General features: G+C 41.2%; 1 protein-coding gene across 1 annotated transcript; it reads left to right on the plus strand.

The window, feature by feature from the left end:
• The first annotated feature begins 1,389 nt into the window (after positions 1-1,389).
• EDNRB (endothelin receptor type B) lies at positions 1,390-17,177 on the plus strand. The gene is made up of 7 exons (XM_076362376.1): positions 1,390-1,863; positions 10,501-10,613; positions 10,779-10,983; positions 11,312-11,461; positions 12,396-12,529; positions 13,116-13,224; positions 14,757-17,177. The coding sequence occupies exons 1-7, from the start codon at positions 1,390-1,392 to the stop codon at positions 14,886-14,888; spliced, it is 1,317 nt and encodes a 438-aa protein (XP_076218491.1). The 3' UTR covers positions 14,889-17,177.
• The last annotated feature ends 6,648 nt before the right edge of the window (positions 17,178-23,825 follow it).

Raw genomic sequence — 23,825 nt, forward strand, 5'->3', positions numbered from 1 at the left:
ACAGCTTTAACTTAAAACGCTTTTTAATTAGACATGGGATTGTTCCCAACCTTCAGAGGCTGTTCTTAGTCCCACAAAATCCTTACGCTTCACTGAAGGGCGCAAGGACTGGAGCGAGCTCGCCGAGATCAGATGCATCGCTAAGGCTGCCCAAAGCGGCACCCAGATAACCAAGCGCGATCACTGCAACTTCCGAACAGTCAAACCACCGTTTCTGATCTAAGAAGAGTATACAAAGTACGCCGGGTTGTGAAGGGCTTTAAAACACGGCACTAATCTCGTACACGCTGCACAAGCAGCTTCTCCAGCATTTTTGCCGCTCTGGATGTGCAAGGGGGCTGTCTGCAGAGGGAAACAAAACGCGGAGGGACAACCTCGTACCCAGCTACTGGGACCGGGTGTCGGAGAGGACAGCCGGGAAGAGCCCTCTTCCTCCCCGCAGGCGTCCTCTAGCAACGCCAAAACCCCCTGTAACAACCCTTCTGATCTGAACAACTGTTTCAAAACCCGCAAAATTACTTCTGTAGGCTGCCACCGTCAACCTGGGACTAGACGAGGCGGGCGGACCTCAAAAGGGGCAGGTCGCAGGGCAGATCGCCCGGTAGGTACCGACGGACGGAGGACTTCGGCGTGGGGGGGGCGACTCCTGACAGCGGCTGAAGGGAGGCACCGCAGGGCCGGCGGGCGGAGGGGCTGGGCTGGGCGGGGCTCCGCGGCGGCCCCGCGCGGCGGGGGGGGGGCGGGAGGGGGGAGGAGGGCGCGGGTGGGGTCTGGCCGTGACTGATGGGCCAGATGCGGTTGAATGTTTTAGAAAAGCGGGGGCCCCTGCCCCGCCGGCGCGGCTTTAGCCACGGGGTTTGGTGCGCGGCTGACGGCCGCTGGGTCCTGCCGCAAGCGCCCGTCCCTCCCGCCTCCGCGGCCCGGGGCACCCATCGCCGGCGAGCGGCGGCAGCCGGCCCCGGGAGGGGGCAGCCGGCCGGGGCGCGGAGCGCGGCAACCGGCGGAGCGCGTTTCCCTCGCTCGGCAGGCAGAGCCCCGCAGGCGGCGGACGGGGAGGATCGGATCGGCTCCGCTCGGCGAGGTGAGGGGGAGAGGAGCGGGGGGCAGAGCGGGCCGACGCCCAGCAGGTCCGGCCGGAGGCGACTCCTCGCTCCAGCCGCCGCGCAGGTTTTCGCCCCGGCGCTGCTCTGCCGCCTGCACCGCCTGCACCGCCGCCCGTCCCCGTCCGGTGGCAGGCAGCGCCCCGGCTCCGTCCCCGGGCGGCGGGAGCGATGGCGGCGACCGGCGGGGCGCGGTGTCCCGGCAGCTGACGCCCTGTCCCCTCTCTCCGCGCAGGTCGGCGCTGACGGCGGCGGGCGCCCGGCGGGGGATCGGCCGTGCCGCAGCGCCATGCCCGCCGCCCGACCGTGGCGGCTGCCCGCCCTCCTCCTCCTGCTCCTCGGCTGCCGCGCCGCCGCCGAGGGCGACGGCTCCCTGCGCCCGCCGGGCCCGGGCAGGCAGAGCCCGCCGGTGGCGGCCGACGCCGTCCCCCCGACGGCCGGGACCCCCGCGCTGCGGGGCGCCGAGCCCAACGCCTCCCGCCCGGCCGCGCTGCCCAAGGGCGGGGGGGCGGCCGGCGGGCGGCCGCGCTCGGCCTCGCCCCCCATGTGCACGGGGCAAACGGAGATCAAGGAGACTTTCAAGTACATCAACACGGTGGTGTCCTGCCTCGTCTTCGTCCTGGGCATCATCGGCAACTCCACGCTGCTGCGGATCATCTACAAGAACAAGTGCATGAGGAATGGCCCCAACATCCTCATCGCCAGCCTGGCCCTGGGCGACCTGCTTCACATCATCATCGACATCCCCATCAACGTCTACAAGGTGAGGGGGAGCCGGGGATGGGTCCGGGGGCGGGCGCGGGGGTGCGGCGGGCTCTCCTCGGGGCTCCTCGCCGGCCCCCGGCGGGCACCCGGCACCTCCGTGGCTGCCGGGGGGAAACGCGCCCCGCTTCTGGCTGGGAGACAGCATGCCAAAAACCTGCCGGAAGGTGGTATTCTGGTCAGATGTTGTCCTTGTTGTCCCACATGGCACCCCCTCTGTGCCCCAGTCCCAACCCTTTCAGCGGTCCGGGCTGGGAATGGGGCAGAGGTGTGCGGCTGGAGGTGGCCAGGCTCTGAAAGTCACCTGGAAACAGGTGCTGTCCTAGGGATAAAGGAAATAACTGCAGTGGATAAATGCGCAATGGGTTCATGGCTTCCCTCCCTTCCCCCCAGGAATGGAGGGGGAGGCACAGAAGACCCTCTCCGGTGGGGTGGGTACCACGCGGTCCCTCCTGCGCAGCTGGGGCAGGCTTAGTCATATACTTCCCGTGGGTCCGTACAGTCGCTGGTGGCATGGGGACTTTTTCAGGAGGAACCAAGGACCAAGGTCATTCAAACTGAGCGATTTGTATTAGTTTTATGCGTCTGGCGGTTGAGAGGCACGATGCTTTCCTGAGCCGTGAACCCTTTCCCCCGTTGGCCAGCGTTGCAGCATGGGCAGCTGACAGGGAGTGAGCCACACCTGCTACTCTTGCACCTTCTTTACTCTGCCCTTTGACGTGATAAGACTTGCCACGGAAGGAGTACAACCTCTGTCTCCTCTACCCAGCTTGCGCGGTCCATTTGTCCTTAGGAATTCATTGGGCGGTTGAATCCAGCCTCTAGTTACGATCACTCTTGGGAGGGATGCTGGAAATGACAAGGCATCTTCCGCCTTGAGAGTTTACAGTCTGGGTCCCTGAGCACCAATCACTTACTGCATAAAGTGAACATGAGAGCCTTCATCTATTCCTTCTCCTCACTTCGTATGCATGTTTGTAAAGTCTGGGGTTTGTTACTTTTAGCTTTCGAAAACCATGGTGAAGGGACGGGTTTTGAATTTAATCTTCTGTATCTGTAGTGATTACTCCCAGAAACTGCTGAAGTGGGAGAATCATGTGCCTTTATCCTTTTAAAGTATTGGAAGTATTACAAAACAGGTAACATCATAACAGTGTTAAATTCATGAGCCGGATAATTTGGATTACACGAGAGTTCTTCGATTTGGAGTTTCAGTATTTTCCATGCTATACATTTATCGTAGTTCTTGTGAGAGGCGTGTACTCTTGTGAGTGAGAGTGGAGTTTATGAAACAAAATACTTCAAGCTGTTTTGAAAAAACTGTATTTTTGTAAAAAAAGATATTGAACAAAAAGATTTTTTTATCTGTTCTCAGAAAAAATAAAAAAAATTAAATCAATAACAGCTGCTCAGTACAAGACTTTGCAATCTCAGTGACACTTACTGCAAAATTAATTTAATGATAACATGCAATAATATACGGCAGTCCTTATCTTGATTGAATGTCATCAAGTATATCATTATGAGTAGGTTGGAGCAGGAGGAATAAAAGGTCAGATTGCAAACCGATAAATACTATACCAGCTGCAGGTCCAGGATTTTTATTGTGCTATTGATAATGCTAGAAGCTAAGCAATAGCTCTCAGGTGCTAAATCTCCCACGCTGCTGCTCATCTTAATGAAGAGCCCATAATAAATTTTTATTATCCCTTACAATAATGACTGCAATATTTGCTGTTTTAAAAAAACAGGACTTTTGAATAAATGTGAGTTAAAACCCCCAAACATTAGACATTGTGTTTATTTAATCAAAATTAAGAGTTTGAGTAAGGTTTGAGTTGATGATAACTTTTCATCCCATTTAATTTCACCTGCAGAGCAACGTTATGAGGGAGAATGCAATCAAAAGCTGGCTATAATCACCCAGCAGTATGGGAAAAACAAAAGCTAGCAAAGGCTTGGTTTGTAAATCAAGTATACTTAAAACAGTTGTAACTTGCATTTGGAAACAATTTTAAACTGGATTAAATGGATCTTCAGAATTGCTACCAGATCCTCAGTTAGACAGCTGCGTGAAAAAGAATGTGAGAGAATTTCTCATGTTAATAAAATGCCAGCAGTTTACTCAACAACACTTGCAGTAGAAAGTGTGAAAGTGTCTGTGAATGCTTTCTAGACAGACCCATAAGAGAGAACTCAGAATTCGCACTAGGAGCAGCATTTTGTTAGGTATTAAAAGTGATAACTGCAAAAGATGTCCCCTGTGACTATTTAAGTTAAGTGAATATGTTAAGTAGCTGAAAAAATACGCAAATGAAAATTTGCATCTTTTAAATTGAGGGTATCTAAAGAAAAGCAGGTGTTGCCTAGATTGTGAGGCAAATGCAGTCCAATGTGTAGGATCCTCATTAGTCCATCGCACTTGACAGATTTGAATATTGATCAATACATTCAGTAGAAAATGGAAAGTATTGGAATCTGTCACATAGTCAGGAAACTGGGTATGCAATGAGGGCTTGAGGGGCGTTCAGTTCCAGCATGCGGAACCTGGAAGACCTTTTTGGCGTTCAGGGTCCTGGTAAACAATCTGGCTTTGGCCGTACCCCCAGAACTGCAGAATGGGAAGTAGAGAAAAGTCTGAGACAATCATTCTGCAGTACATAACGTTGTGGCAGTGTAGATACTTTGCAAAATCGCTACTAATGGGATGTGAAGGTGGTCCTATGCCTGGTCAACTGCTTCACTAAACAAAGTAAGCATATCTTTGTTACAAATTTGAGGCCGCAAACAGCAATTAAAGGTGTGAACATAAGGAGCAGAAGGATAGAGTAGGTAGTCAGTGAGCTTTTTGTGTCCTTCTCTGCACTTAATCTTTGGAAGACCAGACAGTGGCAGCTTGTACACCTGACAATACAGGTCTGCAGTTCTGGAAGGCTTATGCTTAGTTTCCCAAATTGATAAAGTTGGTAACTCCCGCGTGTAAGACACCAAAACAACATCAGGATTGGAAATTCCAAACTTACATTAGCTCTGCCTCTCATGCATGTATGTGTAATGAGATAGGAATATAGACTTAAAAAAGCCATAATCAAATAATATAATAACATGCTTTCTCTTCTGATATATAGACTACATCTCTCTCTCTCATTTTGTAATTTATTCTCTTACATTAAATCCAGTTTACTGTCATGTTGCAATGGATTTTTAACAGGGGGAACAACCTATGCTCTGCACGCTCTTGTGTGGCTTTCTGAACTCTGACTATCAATTTGCTATGACACAAATGACTGAGGAAGAATATCTACCTGGAAATACTGTCACAGGTTCTTCTATCTCAGAGCACAATGGAAGAGCAGAGTCAAAAATTTCCAGGGAAGGAACAAAAACTGGTCTTTATCCAAGCCAATGATCAAAGGCCAAAGTCAGCTTTGTAGGCAATGATTTTTTTTCAGTGATGTATTTTAGGGATTACATAAAAAAATGCAGTTAACATTATATAGAATTATCAAGCACTGGAAATAATAGAAAGACCAGATGAGGGACTGCAGACGCAAACTGGCCCCCTTGTTAATTCAGCTGTGCTCTAAAAAAGGCAGGATTTCCATGGAAATGTCTTTGTGATGACTTTACTAACTCTTGTAATCCAAGTACCTATACGGCATGCATCATGATAAAGCCAATCTTTTCCTAACTTTCCAAAAAAGCCAAGGTGCTTGTCTTTAGAAAACATTGTTACTACTCCATATTACAACTCTTGGCCACTGGTTCTTCTGATGTTAAAGATAACAGCCATTTTATTGGAAGATACGCATCATTTCCTTTCTTTCAACATCTGAACCACTGACTTGAGGTCTTGCAAAGCTCGTCTCAGAATTTCTTACACAACGTTTATTGATCTCTGACCATATTAAGCTAGAAGTCTTTTTCACTTAGGAACCCTTTATGGTCAACAAATGCAGCTTATAGGCACTTAAGAAAGATCTGAACTGTCCAGTGGAGGGACCTCTTTAGACTCTACAGGCAATGGGGGGTAACTTTGTTCTGCAGTTAGATGGGAACAATCTACTCTGAAGTCCAATATGTGAGATAGTGGAAATGTCTGTATGTTGTTAAAAGTACGCGTGCATAGTTTTCATGATAGATCTCCCAACTGAAATACGTTAGATGATGTCAGTATAGATTTGTAAGTTTAGAGTCGTTTTTTCATTATGTATACATTTGTTATGTATGCATTCACTTAGAAGATGCATGTGACAAATTTCAAAACAAGTTTTCATCTTACTTGTTTTTTTTCTTCTACCCTGTCTTTATGCTTCCCAATCTGACAGCAGCATGGCTTTCTTTTGATGCAGTCCTTTCACTGGGATTGTGAAATTGCAGAAATTTTTTATTTTGAGAACACATTATGGGGTTTCTGTCATTTTCAAGATGTGTATATGATATTACTTTATCTTAATTAAGTATTTTTTAAAAAAACGCGGTTTCTAAGCAGAAGTTACTAATACAGACACAGGAAAAGAAACTAATTGCATGCCTCGTATTAAGATTTACACTGTTTATTGGATAGACCCGTAAAACATTCTTAGCTTAACTAGGAAGCGGGAAATATATTTTCTTGTCTAGAGGGAAGATCCCCACCCTGACATCATAATTATTGTTAAATATTAATAACTTATGTAATGTTGTCTGACTTATCCCTGACCATAAGCTTAATTTCCTGGGCAAATTTCCTGTTTTGAAAACTGCGTGCTCCTATGAAATGCCAAAAAATACTTTATCTGCATGACCTCCCCGTCTCAGAAGTATCAGGTGAAAATCTGCCAGTCATTTCACAGATATATTGAAAAAATGTTGCTTGTGAATTAGGTGTACAGTTGCATGTCTGATTTCCTCTGTAACTAACTCTGCAATTCATAATTATGAAAATTGAGTCCTATCGTCCTGTGAACTAGACTTGCTGTGAACGCACAGCTAGGAGGAAGTACGAATTCCTGCTCTGTGTTTCCGTGTGCATTCATTGCTCAGGACTAGGACACTGATGTAAGTAAGTGCACGCTTCGCTACTTCTTTGTGCCTGACTGCAGAAAGTCAACAGTAGTGGGTTGGAGCCGTGGCATCAGCCTTCTGGCTGGTGGCCACAGCAGCTGAGCCATCAAGAGCAGCGTATCGTGCTCGCATGCTGGCGTATTCCAGCAGCGTATTAGGAACATCTTTTTGTTCCTACACAACCAAGAGGAAGCAGAGCAGGAATTGTAACTCACAGGTGTGTCTCTGAGTCACAACATCTCTTGGGGTTACTTTCATAGCTGTGCAGTTTTCACATCAGTTTAGGCTCAGATCTGTGTCTGGTCTGAGAAAGCGTTGGCTAGGAGTGCATCAGATGTATTGGTTCTTTTAAGTATGATTTCACTTCATTCTGCAATGTGTTCCCTTTCCTTTCGTTCTATTTCATTTCATTTCATCTTCCACACATTTCTGTGGCTTAGCAGTTAAAACTTTGCCCATGTAAAATAAGTGACTATAAAACATTGGAAAAGGTCACTCGGAATACAGCCAGTGGTAGACTTCTCTTGGCATTTTACTGATGAAAACGCAACATTATTTTTTCTCTTTGCTGCCAAGTGGCAGCATTTGTCATTTGTAAAATGGCACTCTTGGTACAGATACCCTGTTATGAATCATAAGAAAATCGTTTCACCCATACAAAATTGCATTAGACTACATCTGTACTTCACTAAGAATAATCATTGCTCTTGTCCACAAATATGATGCTCCTGAATACTTCACAGTGGATTTTCACTGTACTTTAAGGCAGTGTTTTGAGGAGATGGCAAGACAGAAGACAAACAATAAGGAATTAAGCAATCAGCAATTAAAACATTCTACTTTTTTCCTTTTGCTCTCTTAAATGTTTTCAAGCTTTTGCTGCAAAGCATGTCATTAACCACTTGCAATACCATGATAGAGAAATTTGTGACTCATGCATTAAAATGCTCAAATTTCACAATATATCAGCTGCAAGAGATAAAGGACGTGTTTTTCCAATCCAGTGCAGACAGCTGTGTGTCCATTCTGCCCCTGATTTAAGCTGGCTGAATGCAAGTAATATTTTGATGTCATGCTAAACCCAAGCTAATGCACCCTTTCTCTCAGTAGACCGCATTCGCTCCCGTGCAGCGCCATTATATATAATCCAGCCATATGGGTCCCAAACTGGAGCTGGCTCAAATCCAGTCAGCTTGGAGCACAGGTGTGACTGCACCTGAGAGATAAGCATTAGTTCAGGGAAATCTCCGACATGTGGCTGAACCGTTGTGATTTAGGGAAGAGAGACAGGGAGTGTCTTGCACGTACACCAGCTAGTTGTAGCTAAAGTCTTGAACAGAATCTGCCAACAGAAATTTGACCAAAGCTCTGAATTTTAGTTCAACGAAGAAAAAAATATTTTAATTTTTAAGTGCTTTTTTAATGAGTCATCTCTGGTTTAATATATACACATGTACAATATACAATAGATACTATAGACAAGTATACAATGTACTTGCTACCCAGTCCTTGACTTCTATAGCAACTAGGTGTGGTAGGCTGGAGGTTCACTGCCTGATTGATATAAACTAAATTAGTCCAGGTGTCATTTAATTGTCTAGAGCGTACATTTAGAACACCTGTAATTATTCACATTGCAATTTTAATAGTAGTTTGTAACTATCACCCCCTTAACAGCACTTCAGAAGAAGTCTCAGGGAGAGGCTTTACTGAAAATACTTTAATTACAGACTGAGTTATATTCCCGCATCACATAAGCAGAAGGTACCGTATGGTTATTACAACCTCGTCCCTACTTCCTCTGCTTTATTACTTTCCATAAAATTCTCAAGAAACATAAATCCTTAGAATTTATTTTTCTGCTTCATTTCTGCAGGAGCATTATACTTTTTATCTTACTTAAGTAGACATTGAAGAAATAGATCAAAGCTGGGCCATGTTACAGTTTTCCTACTGCTGTTCTTTTAAAGATCCCATTTCAGCACAGGACTAAAGCAGATTTTTGAAGGTATTCTGGTATCTGAAAATACTGAAAATACTGGTGGGCACTTCATAGGGATTTCCAAAAGCACATGGTCATGAAATGTACTTAACTCCATTTGTGTTAAAATGATACTTAAATTATATCAGGGCTTTTCAAAAACTGTTGTGGACCACGTAACTGTTTATCCTTAGATGCACATGTATGTGTGCTTAAGGACTTTGCTGAACCAAACCAACGTGAGCAGTCAACTCCGTGGCTATCTTCAATCATTTTGGTCCCCAGCAGAATCTATACAGTATGGTGATCTATTTCTTCTTTTCTTACATCCCTGTTAAATGAGATGTCTGAGGAGACCTGAACCAAGGGAAAGATTTTGCAATCTCTTTTGGGTAGTTACCATTCTTCTTTCCTCTCCTTTTCCATTTTGTAGCCCTCTATCTGCAACAGATCCAAAAGGCCTCATTTGAAGAAAGTTATGAAAAACAGAGATGGGCTTAGATAATGTAACTAATTACAGAAACTCAGACAGTTTACTTTTGTATATAAGGATTGCAACTATTTCTTGGCATAACCTCTGTTCTGGAGAGTCTTGTTTTTGTGAGGAACTGGATGATTTGGCTGCTGCTGTGGTGTATTTGAGCCATCAGAGCAGCTCACAGCAGAGTACAGAGATTAAATGTTTCTAAACTAAAGCTACAGGCAAACAGTTCATAGCATCAGCTGTGAAGAAGGTGCTTTCTGTGTCCAGTAAGTCTCTCCCCTAAATCAGCTAAAACGTACCGCTGGGAATGTGACAGAAGATTTCCATTAAAGTGTATGACCCGAAGTGCAATTGAACCAACTTAAAATTCATTGTGCTGTTTTCTTTGTTCTGTAGCACAAACAGGTATGCCGAATGTGCAGATAGTCTTTTTGGTATTGTAATACAGAATCGTTGGAAAACTGGTCAATAAAGATCTTCAGTGTGGGATTTATCTGATCTGTCTTTACCTGCTGCAAAACAATTAGTTCAAACTAGCTGTTTAGGAGCGTCCGGTGGTCCCTTCCTTCGTTACCAGATGATCAGCTAAAACCTGTGGGATACATTGCTTTCCAGTGTTGCCTGACTTCTCAGCTGATGGAGCCTAGACACCAAGCTTCAAATAAACCCCACCCCAGATGTGCATTTGTTAGCTTTGTCCCTGTTCTGATCAGCCTCAAGTTATTTTCTTTATTTCTAGTAAATCGAGAGTTAGTTGGAACATATAAGAAAAGCAATGAACACTCAAGACAGATAAAGCCAATACAAGAGGGAAATCCTCACCTGCTCAGTCATTTTTTGCCATAAACACTGGGGTTGTGAAGTTAGAAACAAAATGAGTGGAGTTTGTAGGGCTTGAGAAGTCAGGACTAACCCTTTATGCATATATCCTTGCCCAGCCAGGGACTGACTGGGATGCTACTACCTAGTTTTTAGGACACACACCTGGGAGACTCCCTTAGTCAAGTTCTTCTTGACTAAGTTTTGCATGGTGGAAAAGAAAAACAATTAAAAGAAAAGTCTTATGTTGCATCTATGGGAATTATTTTTAAAAAAATTATTAATTTCTAATTGTTTTCTTTTCACAGCTGCTTGCAGAGGACTGGCCCTTTGGTGTCGAAATGTGCAAATTAGTACCCTTCATTCAAAAGGCATCGGTGGGCATCACAGTGTTGAGTTTGTGTGCCCTCAGTATAGATAGGTGAGACCCATTTTTTCATCAAACTCTGTAATTTCTTTTAAATACGGGCATTGGTTCAAATTCACCTTTCCACTCAGCTGATATCATATGAATAAGCTGAGTGTAAGCCAGTTAAACCGGGTGGGTTTTCTTATATTTTTAATTCGCAAATGTGTGTTGCTTCAGGTATCGAGCAGTTGCTTCTTGGAGTCGCATTAAAGGAATTGGAGTGCCAAAGTGGACTGCTGTTGAAATTGTACTGATCTGGGTTATATCAGTGATATTGGCTGTTCCAGAAGCTATCGCATTTGACATGATTATGATGGAGTACAGAGGAAAGGATCTTAGAATATGCCTGCTTCACCCCACGCAGAAAACATCCTTTATGATGGTAAGACACTGACGTTTATAAAAGCACAGCTCTCCGGAACAGTTCCGTGGATCTTCTCAGTGTTGTGTGGATTCTAATGTGCACAAGTGTATGTGAAATGTAGGTGAATATAATGTTCAGATGAAATGCTGACAAATTCCTGAGGTATATCGGTTAAAAAAAGAGCATTCAGAAACTTTTGTCTTTTTGTGGGCTTTGGGCATATTATTGTCTTGTCCCGTTTTCTCATTTGTAATGTATGCCTTAAAGAGATGCTTTTCAGGACAGTTATAGCATAGTTTCCAACATTCAACTCCTAACAATGTTTTTACTTTTGTTTTCCTTCTAGTTTTACAAGCAAGCTAAAGACTGGTGGCTGTTTAGCTTTTACTTCTGTTTGCCACTGGCTATCACAGCATTCTTCTATACTCTCATGACCTGTGAGATGTTACGAAAGAAAAGTGGGATGCAGATTGCTTTAAATGACCACTTAAAACAGGTAAAAATTTATCCCTGACAACTCTGCTGGCTGTAGAGAGGATGACAATAATACCTTTACTACCACGTCATTATTCTGTTCTTGTATAATGACTTCAAGATTACTACTAAAGAGAAGTTTCCTAACAGTGGTGCTGCTGAACTCATACAGATATAGAGATATAGATATTGATATCAGATCCCTCAGAAACCTAAGATTTTCACTGACAATCACAAAACTTCTTTTTTTCTTGTTTGGTGTTAATCCTTCAGGTTTTATAGTTTTTCTTTCTTCTGTAGAAGAACGAGAGCTGGATATTTTGTAATGAAAACTGAGGTCGTGCTGTAATATAGAAGCTGGTGCTGGAAATTTGTTGATTATTTTGAATCAATTTCATGCTGAAGTATAGTAAGGTTAGCAGTATATGTTAGCAGAACAAAACACATTCCAAAATACATTCCAGGTTAGTAGTGCACCAGAGACAAACATCATACGTCACTAGAATTAAATTACATTTGTACTATAAAGTATATTTGTGCTCCTTTCCTCTTACCTTGATAAAGCTGTAATTGAAATCTCTTGGGGCATTTAAAAGAAGACCTGAGATCAAAGCACAGGAAAATACAATTGAAAATAAGCTGGTATTTGAAAGTGACTGGGGAGACAAATATGTTCTTCATTTTAATTTAAATGACTGTTTTTATGTCCTTGATTTTTTTCATTTTATTGCTCATACTTTTTAAAATTAGAGATACAGAGAATCAGTGCAAGACATCTAAAGCAATAGAAAAGATTAAGTACATATTCCAAGAAAATAAGGTATTATGATGTTCTCCTAACTCCTATTTTGATAGGGGTTTTATTTCATTTATGAAACATTTGGATGTTAGAAGACAACAACAATCGAGAGACAGAGAGAAACTATAACACTGTTCTGTCCAATTTTCTTTTTCAGAGACGTGAGGTGGCCAAAACCGTGTTCTGTCTGGTACTTGTTTTTGCCTTGTGTTGGCTACCACTCCACTTAAGCAGAATATTGAAGCTCACTATTTATGATCAGAAGGACCCCAACAGATGTGAACTTTTAAGGTGAGACTGTAAAAATAAAACGCCTGTGCGCTACTGACATTCTCCGTGAGCATATTTGGATTTCCTAATGAACTAGCTTACTCTGTGTGTCTGAAGTTCTCTCTGCTTCTTCATCCAGGACACTCTGGTTTCACTCCAGTAGCAGAGTCAGGAAATTATGAGGAATCCCATGAACACTGGGCTTCTGTCCTGTTTGCCTGTCTTCTCCTGATCCCTTTTGGGACTGTCCTACTGTCTTACGGCGTTATGAGGGCCGAGGGGGAATTTCTGTCCCCGTTTTCCCTTTCAACAGAACAGCTAGGATTAAATCTGTGAAGAAAACCTCGTGAACGTTTCCTCCCACAAGTTAAGGTGGTTGGATCTTCTGAAATTACTTTCATGAGAATGGTCTACTGATTCAGACTTTATTATTGAGCACAATTGTTACCTCCACGAGTTAATCCTGTTGATATAAGCCCCTTTAATATTACGTTTAATGGTTAGTCTTGGATGAATGAAGCTGAGTCCAATTTTCATAGCTGTCAACCTCTACTAAGCGTTTTCAGAGAAAATGAGAAGTGTCTCACTTTCTTTAATTTCCACACAGCTTTTTTCTTGTGATGGACTACATTGGTATTAACATGGCTTCACTGAATTCCTGCATCAATCCGATAGCTCTGTATTTGGTGAGCAAAAGATTCCAAAACTGCTTTAAGGTAAGAGGCTGCTGGGAGCTGCTCCTCTGGTTAAAAGGTGATGTCAGCAGTAAAATTCATTCCTTAACATGCACAAAGTGTTTTAAATGGTCATTAAATTTTACTTAAAATTTTAACTGGGTCATGGTAGGTGTTCTCTCCCTCTCCTGCTGAAGCTGCACAGAAAGGAATTAAGGGTTCATAGGGACAAAAAGAGAAAGCAAAAGAGAGGAGTGTACAATAAACCCTCTCGGCACCATGCTAATCAGTGCTACATCACTTCCTGACTGGAGCTGGCACCCAGCCACTTCGAGAGCACTGACAAAGCAGACTCGGACCGCGCTGCAGAGATTCACGTAGCCATATCCTCTGCAACCCAATGGGGAGGGCGCTGACCCCGGGTTCCCCCCATCCTGACTGAGCGCTCAAATCAGTAAGCAAGTTACGTAAGGCAGAGGGTGCAAGGATCCACTCGTCCCTTTCCAATGCCAACATTTTATGAGACAGACCTGTTTGTAGTTTTGCCTCGGTTTGAGTGAATAGTCCTGGGCACTAATTCTCCACGCAGGATCTGAGGCTCTGGATCGCATGTGGATTGCAGCCCATCAGTCCTTCAGCCTTCATGCCTGCTTGGAAAATGTCCAGATTTGGGCTTTTTTGTGGCCCCTTACTGTCTTCAGACACTGTGTTTGGGTTCTTACATTGCCTACCACAAATTCTTAGATTTTTCTTTTCTTGCCAAGCATTTAACTGTTGGCCACTGCTAGGCTTATTGCCTGGCTCTGTAAATTTCTTACTGGCTATATCTTTCCATCAGAAGTCAGTCAGCTCTACATCTAGTAGTGTTAGGGTATTTCCCACATAATTATGACAGCACATTGCAGAGGCTTTAATGTCGGTCTCGTCTTCCCTGTCTACTTTGCCAGCTCCCTGAAAGAGTCACTGGAGCTGAGATAACGTAAGCGATCTCTAGCATCCTGAGCGTGGAAACAAGTGGGTGTGTGGGATCCCAGATGGACTTCCAGCACCCAAAGGCCAGTCAGTAGCATCAGCAAAAGGTCTGTTCATACATTTACATCTAGTAAATGTATGAACTGTATGTACATTTTCACCATTCTCCTAGTTCTTCCCCCCCCCTCAAAAAAATCAACTAAATAGCATCATCTTGCTTAGAAAGTATAGATTACTGCGCAGACATTTTTTCCAAGAAAGATCATCAGAGAAAGGACAAGAAGTCTAATATTTTCAGATGCTTTTAGAATTGCAGACCAGAGTTGAAACGGTATGTGTGCAGCCATTATTATATATAACTCCATGTAACTCTTCCTGCCCTCCAGCGCTCAGGTTGCTAATGGCACATCCCAGAAGTTAGTGGCCATTTGAGCAACGCAAAGGTTAACTTTGTTTCTTTGCTTACGCTGTAATCCCAAAATTGCAGCTTGCACACTTGCCATTTCCTACTGTACTGCTGAAGAAGGGCAGCGTTTCAGTGCATTTTGCCACATGTGCAAAACAAAATGAGGTAAAATGTTTTATTCCTTTTATTTTAACAGTCATGCTTGTGTTGCTGGTGCCAATCCAAAGATCTGTTGTCCCTGGAGGAAAGGCAATCCTGTTTAAAGTTCAAAGTTAATGATCACGGATATGATAATTTCCGCTCCAGTAACAAGTACAGCTCTTCATAAAACAAGCATAAAAGGTATATTCTCTTACATTAATGCTGGTGCCTTTTTAAGTAAAAGTGGCAATTACTTTTAACAAGATGGTAACGTTTAGAAAAATCTAGTTTTGTGTTTGCACATAAAAGGTTATAGAAAAAATAATTGCCCCAAAACTGTGTCACGTTCAAAATCATGGACGTTTTTAAGATTGTCATATGAAGAAAAGCATAGAAAGAACAAGTCGTTGTTAGCACTTGAATACTTCTGAATCAGCACTTCCAAATGACCCCCACTTCCTGTACATTAAACGATCATTTGTATTCGCTATAACAGTTGCAGGAACTGAAGTCACAGTAATTACTAAGCAGTATAATATAATGTTAATTGGATCAAAGCCATTATATATAACTCAATGTATTATCTTTTATAAAGGAGATTAACCACCATCACTATTGTGTTTTTTTTTTTTTTTAATAAAACGTGAAATACTTTGTAATAGAAGTTTAAATGTAAAAAAGTAGAATTTTTATCAGGGGTATTATAGAGTTAGCTAATGAAAATATTAAAGGATGCAGTCAAGTCAAAAGTGCATTTCACTCTGACGATTGGTTTTACCTACTGTTGTTAGAAGCGACCTTCTAGGCCTCTATAAATACCATTTTGTAACCACTTTGTGTGTTCAGTGCATTTGGCAGCACTTTGGGTATGGTCCATTTCACTGTTTCCATGTTATTCGTGTTTAATGACAGCGAAGGAGAGAAAAACACACCAAAAGCAAAAATTAATACTACTAGAACCATAAAAACAATAGCTAGTATTGGAAACCAGCTATTTTTAACTGAAAATTGATTGTATCCCATGTAAACAGCGGGCATTCAAGAGCCTGAGGGTTCTTTACTAGAAACACTTTTGCGACAATTTACAACTGGTTTTGCAATCCAAATACTCTCTTGGGTCAAAATCCTTTAGAAATAGCAGGTAGAAAAAATGTAACCTAGGAAAACAGAGGGAGAATTTGAACTTCTATTTTAATTTAGGTTTAAATCTTCATAAAGAAAATAATTCACGAACTGTACTTCTAGAGAACAGTACTATGTAGCACACTCGTCTTCATACTGTTTTAAAATGTTATAGTTCTGTAGTTCCATATTTATGGGCTTAAGAAGATGTGTGATTAGTTTCTGCTTCTGTAAATAGTTTAGTGAAGCGTAATTAATTATAAAGTATTAAAATACGGGCAGGACCCTGTGAGAAAACAGAAAGATAAAGATGCCTGTAGTAAACATGATGTGTGTTGCCGGGAGCAGTGCACGTTTTGTACATACATGACAGGTCATTCTTTGGCTTTTCATTTCCTATTAATGTGTTACAGATGTCCCCAGAGACTTACTAACATATTTCGTGCACTAAGGCACGAGTTTTTCAAGAAAAAATGGCGTATAACATGCTTTTATAAAAGACATGTTTTCAATAGGCATGGTATTTTATTATAATAAAAGTATTTATCAAAACTCAGGAATTCTTTTTTTATTTCCAAATTACACATGTAAGGATTTTTACCTTTTTTTCCAGTCTTTATTAACTTCAGATTTTTTTAATAAACCGCCTTAAATATGCTCAGGATGAAAACAGTTTTCATTAAAATGTTCAGCTGATGTTGCCTTAGATGGGTTTCCTCTCATCTGACTTCGGGTAGCTACAGCTACCTTGCAGACCACTAAAAACAGGAGAGGTGAGCCCCATTCCTGGTGTTGCCCCATCAAAAGCTAGTAAGTGTATGCTTGCATAATCAAGCTGAGGACCTATGCACATGCATTTGAGCATGGGCACGTGTGTGTTTGTGTGTGTGAGTATGTGTGCAAGTGTGTATGTTGTCTACCATTAGGTTGCTGTTACCATCTTAAAGCAGCACATGCACCCAACTGCTATAATGCTGAACTTCTATAAATATAAATCTATTTAAAGTTTTGTTCTTTACATTTTTACTTTAACTTTCATGGTAACTTTCTCATGGTAAGCTGTGAATATCGCTTCACTTCACCCTGCCTGCATCTATTTCTGTGAAATGCGTTTCATCTGTTAAGGATGGATAATCGATTAGATCCTAAGTTTGATACTGATCAGTGTTATTTTCATCAAGTTATATCATTATAATATTGTACATGTACATTATTGTTATTTTTATTTAAAATGTAGCGGTTGTATTGGCAAACGTGTAACATTTTTCATTTTTTCCTTGATTAATTCTTTGTTAAGACGAGTCCTGCTAAGTCAGACATTTAGGTTTTGTAAATAAAGACCATATGTACTGCCCACTTTTCTGAGTTAATATATACGCATTAGTACACTTTTTGTCTTTTTTGCAGTATTTTTCAAAGCAGTATTTTTACTGAAGCTCTCATTTCCTGTAATAAAAATTTTCCAAACATCTGCTCTCATACAGTTCAAAGAATACACAGGAGAGCTCCAGTGCATCTGTGTTCTAGCTAAAATTAAATCTCTTAATACTGAAGACAGGCATTTTCTAAAGTCCTCAGTACAAGTCTATTCCTCCATCCACTGAAACCAACGAATGTTCAGTCATTCGATTCAGTTGGAGCAGTATTAGGGCACAGCAATAGCTCTTTAAAAAACCTAGCTGATATTTGCTACCTTGAATAAAAAAAGCTAAATACTCTTTTTTTTTTTTTTTTTTTTGACAAAGGAGTTGTTTAGAAAAGTTAGGAAAAGAGGGTAAAACCAGCTCGTGGGGTAAAATGGCCAGTCTAAGGCTCTCTAAGCCTCAAACAGGGGGTCACAGGTAGCAGAACAACTGCAGAGGCACGTGCATCTTTATAGGAGTTTGACGTGCTTGCCCAGAGTGGTGTGACAGAGTAAGAGTCATCTGTCCCAATGGCCTGAGGAGTTGACACAGAATGGCTTGAGATGAAAAAAATAAACTTGTAAGAAACTACATCACATCTCTGTGTCTTGGCCTTCAGGTAGTAGCTAGATTTTACTTCCCAGCTGCTCTGAATTCTGCCTGCACACAGCTCGCTCAGGCTTAAGAGAGGGCATTTCAGACTGGGTGGACTGAAGTGATGATACACTGGTACTGCACCTCAGAGAATCAAATGCAAAATTTGATGGTTATGGAGCATCTGCTGTGAGCTGTGGCATTTCAGTGTCCAAAACAGCTCTTAATCAACACACGGTTGGCTTAGCAAGTGAATGTTGTATGTACTGAAATAATGTTAAAAGGATTTTTTTTAATTGTTCTGTATAGCTGTGTAAAATAATTCTATATTTCATTTTCTGTGGTCACTTAAAATAGCAACTTCTGTGGTTCAGACAGTGTAAACATACTAAATTACCAATAAAATATTTGTAATTTTGATTCATTACAAAAAGATGTCTGACCTTTTTTCTTCTAGGAGGTCCCATTTAATTGTTAAACAGTGACAGTGATGTAAAAAAGAAATCAGCAATTCAGAACTAAAAAAGCTTTTGAGTGGGATAGTTTTAGCTGAAAACTGGAGAGAGTTCAGACTTGCATACGCGTTGCAAAATTGATGTTTATTGGAACAATCAGTCATGCCTATCTTTGCTCTGTTTGTTTTTGCTCAAAATGTCAGTTGCAATCTCTTCTCTACACGTCCATATATAGTCACAAATCCTCCTGTGTTAGGGACATCACAGATAAAAGGCACAAAACTTTTAGTTCATTAATTTAGAAGTGTATGTGCTCGATGCTGGAATACGCCTCATGGAAACCATCATCCCTTTGTATGCTGACAGCGTAATTTTGTGCGTATTTCAACTTACTTTTCTTAAAGCAGTGGAAAACAGTATCAGACTAAATATGCAGTAGCTGGTCAAATATATAACTTTATATGCTTGCAGTATCTATACATCTCAAAACATGTTTGCTGTTACTGCTGTTTTGTTCCAAATAGTTAGGTTTCCTTCTGTTTAATTGGTGGCCTGCTGCATCCATGTAGATTTGTCTTTTTTCATGGCCCAGGACCTTTAGCACATAGTTTCAAGTTTCCTGTGCCTGGAACAGATGCACCTGTAGAGGTGAGATCCCTTGTTAAGTAAATTCTCTACTTAATATCTCTCTCATGGCCTCTTCACTTCCTTTCCCGTCACCTTATGCTATGGTCCAAAGTCTTCCCCAACCACTCATTACAAAGAAGCATTTTTTGCATATTTCTTTTGAGATCCTACAGTTTTCTACAGGTAAGCCGTAGTCTTCACAGCCCAGCTAACTTACTCCCTTGCCACAATTCACTTTTCTAAGTATTGGTCTCATCCACAGTTTTGTCTACTGCGGTCTTGGCTCTTTCATTTAGGGGATTAACTGCAGCTTGTTGTCAGTTTTCTTAACACACTAGAACTTGCATAGCAACATGAATATACACGTAGCTTACGTTCTGCAAACACTGACTCACTCTAACCACTCTTGAGAAGGGTGGATTTAGCACTCTGGTGTTGGTGGAGCAGGATGGTCCAACTGGCAACCCGTGGCTGGGTCTGGTCCATAGAGTGGTTCACTTTTTACTGTACCTTCCTACAGCCTGCTGCTCAGACCATCATGTTCTTGTAGTCTGCTCATGAAGGCCTAAGAGTTCTCCATGTACATGCTGTGCACTTCTGTTCAAATTTCTTATCCAAGTTGCTGAACTCTTACGCAAGTTGCTGAATGGGTGTCCCCATCAGGAGATCAAGAGAGACAAAAGGACTCAAAATGAGTCTTCTGTGTTCTGCTGGACACCTTTCTTCTCAGTCAGCAGTGGTAAGATTACCAGCAGTCAGATGGTTTATTGGCTTGCAATTGCTGATTTAAAAGTACTATCATTAAAACCCTGGCATCCATTTTGTCTTGTAAGTCTTTCTAAGTACTCTCACTTAGCTGTGAAGCAGGTCCCAAAGCTCACCCTCACCACTGAAAAGGCACATCCTCCTCAGTCATCTTTCCTTCTCTTGAACAAGAAAACTTATCACTTAGAAAGAAAATTCTACTGTAATTACGAGTAAAACCTTCAAAAATTGGTATCTTAAACCTCCATGAAATCTCCGTGACAAGCCAAAGATGTCCTGATTGTGGGAGGAAAATTCCTGGAAGGAATTTTACTGTCGTTATGTGGTAACTAGTTAGATCATACAGCTCAGCAGGGAGCTATGCGTATTATGGGATTTGAGGCCGCATCAAAATTTTCAGAACAGTAATGTGGAAAATACCACATTAATACCTAGATGATGCCTGTCAGTGGATCTCTACAATTATAACTTCAGTGTTGCTGTGAAACTTCCCGTCCCCTGTAGCCACCCTAGAAGAATGCTCTGGAAAAAGTGGGAGTCAAAACGTGAAATCAAGTAAAACCTGAAAGGAAACACTGGTAAGGAATTAGGGTAACCATACCTTCTCCACAAATCACATTTTCCAGAACTTGCTTCTTTTGTTTTTTTGCTGTTGCAGGAGAGAGATGAAGGGGAGTGCTAGTTGCCCTTTTACGTTTTCATGACCTTCATTTCCCAAAGTTTGTATTAGTGGCTCACAAGTCTGGTTACCCTGAAGGAACAGATCAGTGGTGAAACTGAGGGAGTCAGACAATGGCTGTCATTTGAAGGTACCAGGAAAAAGAATAATGACAAATCCCCAGGATGCTCACATCTTCACAAGAAGGACGGGTTCAACACATGCCCAGCCTTTGCAGGGGCAGGAGAGGAACATGCCAAGCTAACAAAGACAAAACTGGTGGATTTGGTAAGTGTTAGTTGGAGCTGCAAGTGAGACGGCAGAATTCATCCAAGCTGGATTTTTTTTCTCTTTGATGAAACTAAACTGGAAAAAGCATCGTAATTGCTAATCGGTGTTCACAGTACCAGACTGGAGCTTGCCAAAGGTAGAGGAAGCTTGTCCCTGAAATGCACCTACAGCAGGTAGCACATCCTACAGATTTGGCCCCATTGGTCTCAACTTGCTAGCGTAGATGTATTGTGAAAGGTTCACTTCTGCTGTATTTCAATACTTGACAGCTGCAGTAATCGCACACATACACTTTTGATAAATCTTTATATGTATACATATATATGTATACATATACATTTATACCTCTCTATATACAAATAACAAACATGTAATATAAATTGTGTAATATACAGGATACTTTTCATTAGTTTTGTCTGAAAAAGTTGTTTCAATAAAATAAAGCATTTTTACAAAACCATATTGATCTGAACAAAACCTAGCCCACTGTCTTTGTTTTAATATCACTTTGATCTCATATTTTTAATACTTTAAGAGTTTTTAAAATATATTTTGAAACAATTTTACATTACTTCATGCCATAATACGAGGAATGTAAACTGTATGTCACACATGTGAACTATGAAGGCCTGCCTAACTATTGGACTAGTCTATTGCATTTTAAAATTTCATGTTCAAAAGCATTAGTAGTAAAAGCCACTGAGCACTGACAGAAATATTTCTGTTGTTTTCTGATTTTGGTATCTGTTCATAATAATAAAAGTTTGAAATACTGACAAATCATGCACTACTCACTGAATGACAAAATTATGAAATGTAATGAAAATCTGTATAAGCATTTATTAAGTGGTATTCCTAATGAAACCCTGAAGTTCCAAAGAGAAATTGTTATGAAATAACTTTGTAATTTTGTTACCTTAAAAATTGGTAATTTAAATATTCATAACTTTTAATTTTGTAATTTTTATGACCATTTTCTGATAATGGAAAAGTGCTTTTTTTTCCAAGAATTTTAGAACTTTGTATTTTGATAGGACATGGAAACAGGCTGTAAAATGTGACATGAACCATGAAATTGATACTCTGTTTCAACTACCCCCATAGATTATGAAGATATTTCCTGTAGGACTAACTACTAAAATTCTCTTGTTAAATTTGTTCACCCAAATTTCATGTTAAAGAACAAAAAACCAAAGAATATGGAAAAGTCCTTGATATTTGCAACTCACTTAGTATTTATTATCTTGGAAGCATTTGATCTTGTTATATAAGTGTTCATACTTAAGCTGAGGTATTTCACTTACAAATGTCTTCATAGGAAAAACAATGGGTCACAAATAGGTGAGGTCATTTGATATTTGTTTACATATGTATGTAATTTATACAAGAGAATTTAACATTATTATTTAGTTAAAAGAATAAATTTATATTGTAATAATATACAAGTCATACATTTAAAATACTCTATTTATAAACATATCTATGCATATATGTGTTTTTATCTGTGTGCGTACTTACATACACAAATATATATATGTTACATAAGCCAAAATGTTGGTCACAGTAAAAGAAGCAGAAAAAACTAGAGAAGGTATAGTTGAGAGTAAAAATGGTAGAAATTTCTAGTATATATGATTTGCTGAGACTTCCACTGTGCTTTTGCCTACTCAAGAGCTTACAGCTTTCATAGAAATAACCATGTTTTCCAACTATTCAAGGCCTGACCATGTTTACTCCAGTCTTTCCAATAAGTTGTAAAACCTGGAGTACAATCACGTTCCATGGCACTCTTACAAAAGAGCAGGATTGCCAACCGTGGGCTCTTGGCCAAATTCCAATTTAAGTAATTACAATCTGCTTCCTCTGTTCCTCTCTCTTCCTATCAACTGCAGCGTGGCTTAGAAGAGCATACTGCCCTGTTCTGCAGTTTCGCACTTTGCACGGAGACATCTGCTGTGTCTCCCACTGGAGGTGACTGCATTTCAATGCTAGAAAATGGGAGCGTTCCAAATCCTTTGTCAGTTTGTAGAGTACATGGGGGTGTTTCAGAATGAAAAGCAAAATTTCAATGTAAAATCAGTATCTTAACACTCTGTCAGTATATGTCAACTCAATGTTAAGTGGATCTAAATCACTCCTTTTTTTACTGACTCTGTTAAGGAGTTTTATAAACATGTTTTAAAAGGCTTTTAAATTTTAGCGTATCTTTTATTTGTATAGTTAGAAGGATTTATTATGATCTGGAATCCATTAAATAGTACTCAAGAACTTTGAATAGGCATTAGGCATGTCTACAAGGTTGAGTGTGGAAAGCCAGGAGCTGCAGAGCTCAGTGTGCACCAAGCTCAGGCTAAGGTAGTTGCATTGCTTCCAGAGCAGACCAGGCTAACTTCTATTCAGCTCAGATCTTGGGTAGAGTGAGCTAGTGTCAGTCTGCTTCCATCCACGCAGGTGGATCCTAAGTGATGTGTAACTACTTACTAAGGCAAGACTAAGTGTTTGAACCATTAGACTGTACAAGTATAACAAGATCATCACCATTTATTGGCTTTTTTTTAAAAAAAGAAAAAGCGTATTGTTTGCTTATATTCAGAAATTTCAGAATTCCCAATGGAAAATATTTTCCAAACAGTGATGTTCATGAAGTAAGAGATGGCTTGGAAATGAACTGGATTTGATTGTAGTTGTTTGAAAACGTAAGTGAAGAACTGGCAGTATTGGTTTTAAGGTATTTCATTACTTAAATGCACTTTGGAGCATCTGACAGATAAGGAGAAGTTGAGAGAGCTGGGACTGCTTATCCTGGAGAAGAGAAGGCTCAGGGAGGATCTCACAATGTGTATAAATACCTGATGGGGAGGAGTAAAGAAAACAGAGCCAGGTGCCCGGTGAACAGACAAGAGGCAATGGGCACAAATTGAAACAAAGGAAATTCCATTTATAAGAAAAACATTCTTTAGTGGAAAACTGGAACAGGTTCCCCAGGGAGGCTGTGGAACCTCCATCCTTGGAGATACCCAAAACCTGATGGGGCACAGCCCTGAGCGCCCTGCTGTAGGTGACCCTGCTTGGAGTGGGGGGTTGGAGTAGATGATCTCCAAAGGTCTCTGCCAACTTCAACAATTCCGTGATTCAAATGCAATCTATTCTATCATGTATGTAATTCCTGTTGGAACCTAGCAAAGCTGCCACTGTTGGAGAATGGGCAT

This window comes from Aptenodytes patagonicus, chromosome 1, assembly GCF_965638725.1.
Source record: "Aptenodytes patagonicus chromosome 1, bAptPat1.pri.cur, whole genome shotgun sequence".
NCBI lineage: Eukaryota > Metazoa > Chordata > Aves > Sphenisciformes > Spheniscidae > Aptenodytes > Aptenodytes patagonicus.

Bases quoted from the DNA above. Each gene is read 5' to 3' on its own strand.
- EDNRB (XM_076362376.1), top strand. From the start codon at position 1,390: ATGCCCGCCGCCCGACCGTGGCGGCTGCCCGCCCTCCTCCTCCTGCTC. The intron at 1,864-10,500 runs GTGAGGGGGAGC...TTCTTTTCACAG, and splicing joins TCCCCATCAACGTCTACAAG to CTGCTTGCAGAGGACTGGCC. The intron at 12,530-13,115 runs GTGAGACTGTAA...ATTTCCACACAG, and splicing joins AACAGATGTGAACTTTTAAG to CTTTTTTCTTGTGATGGACT.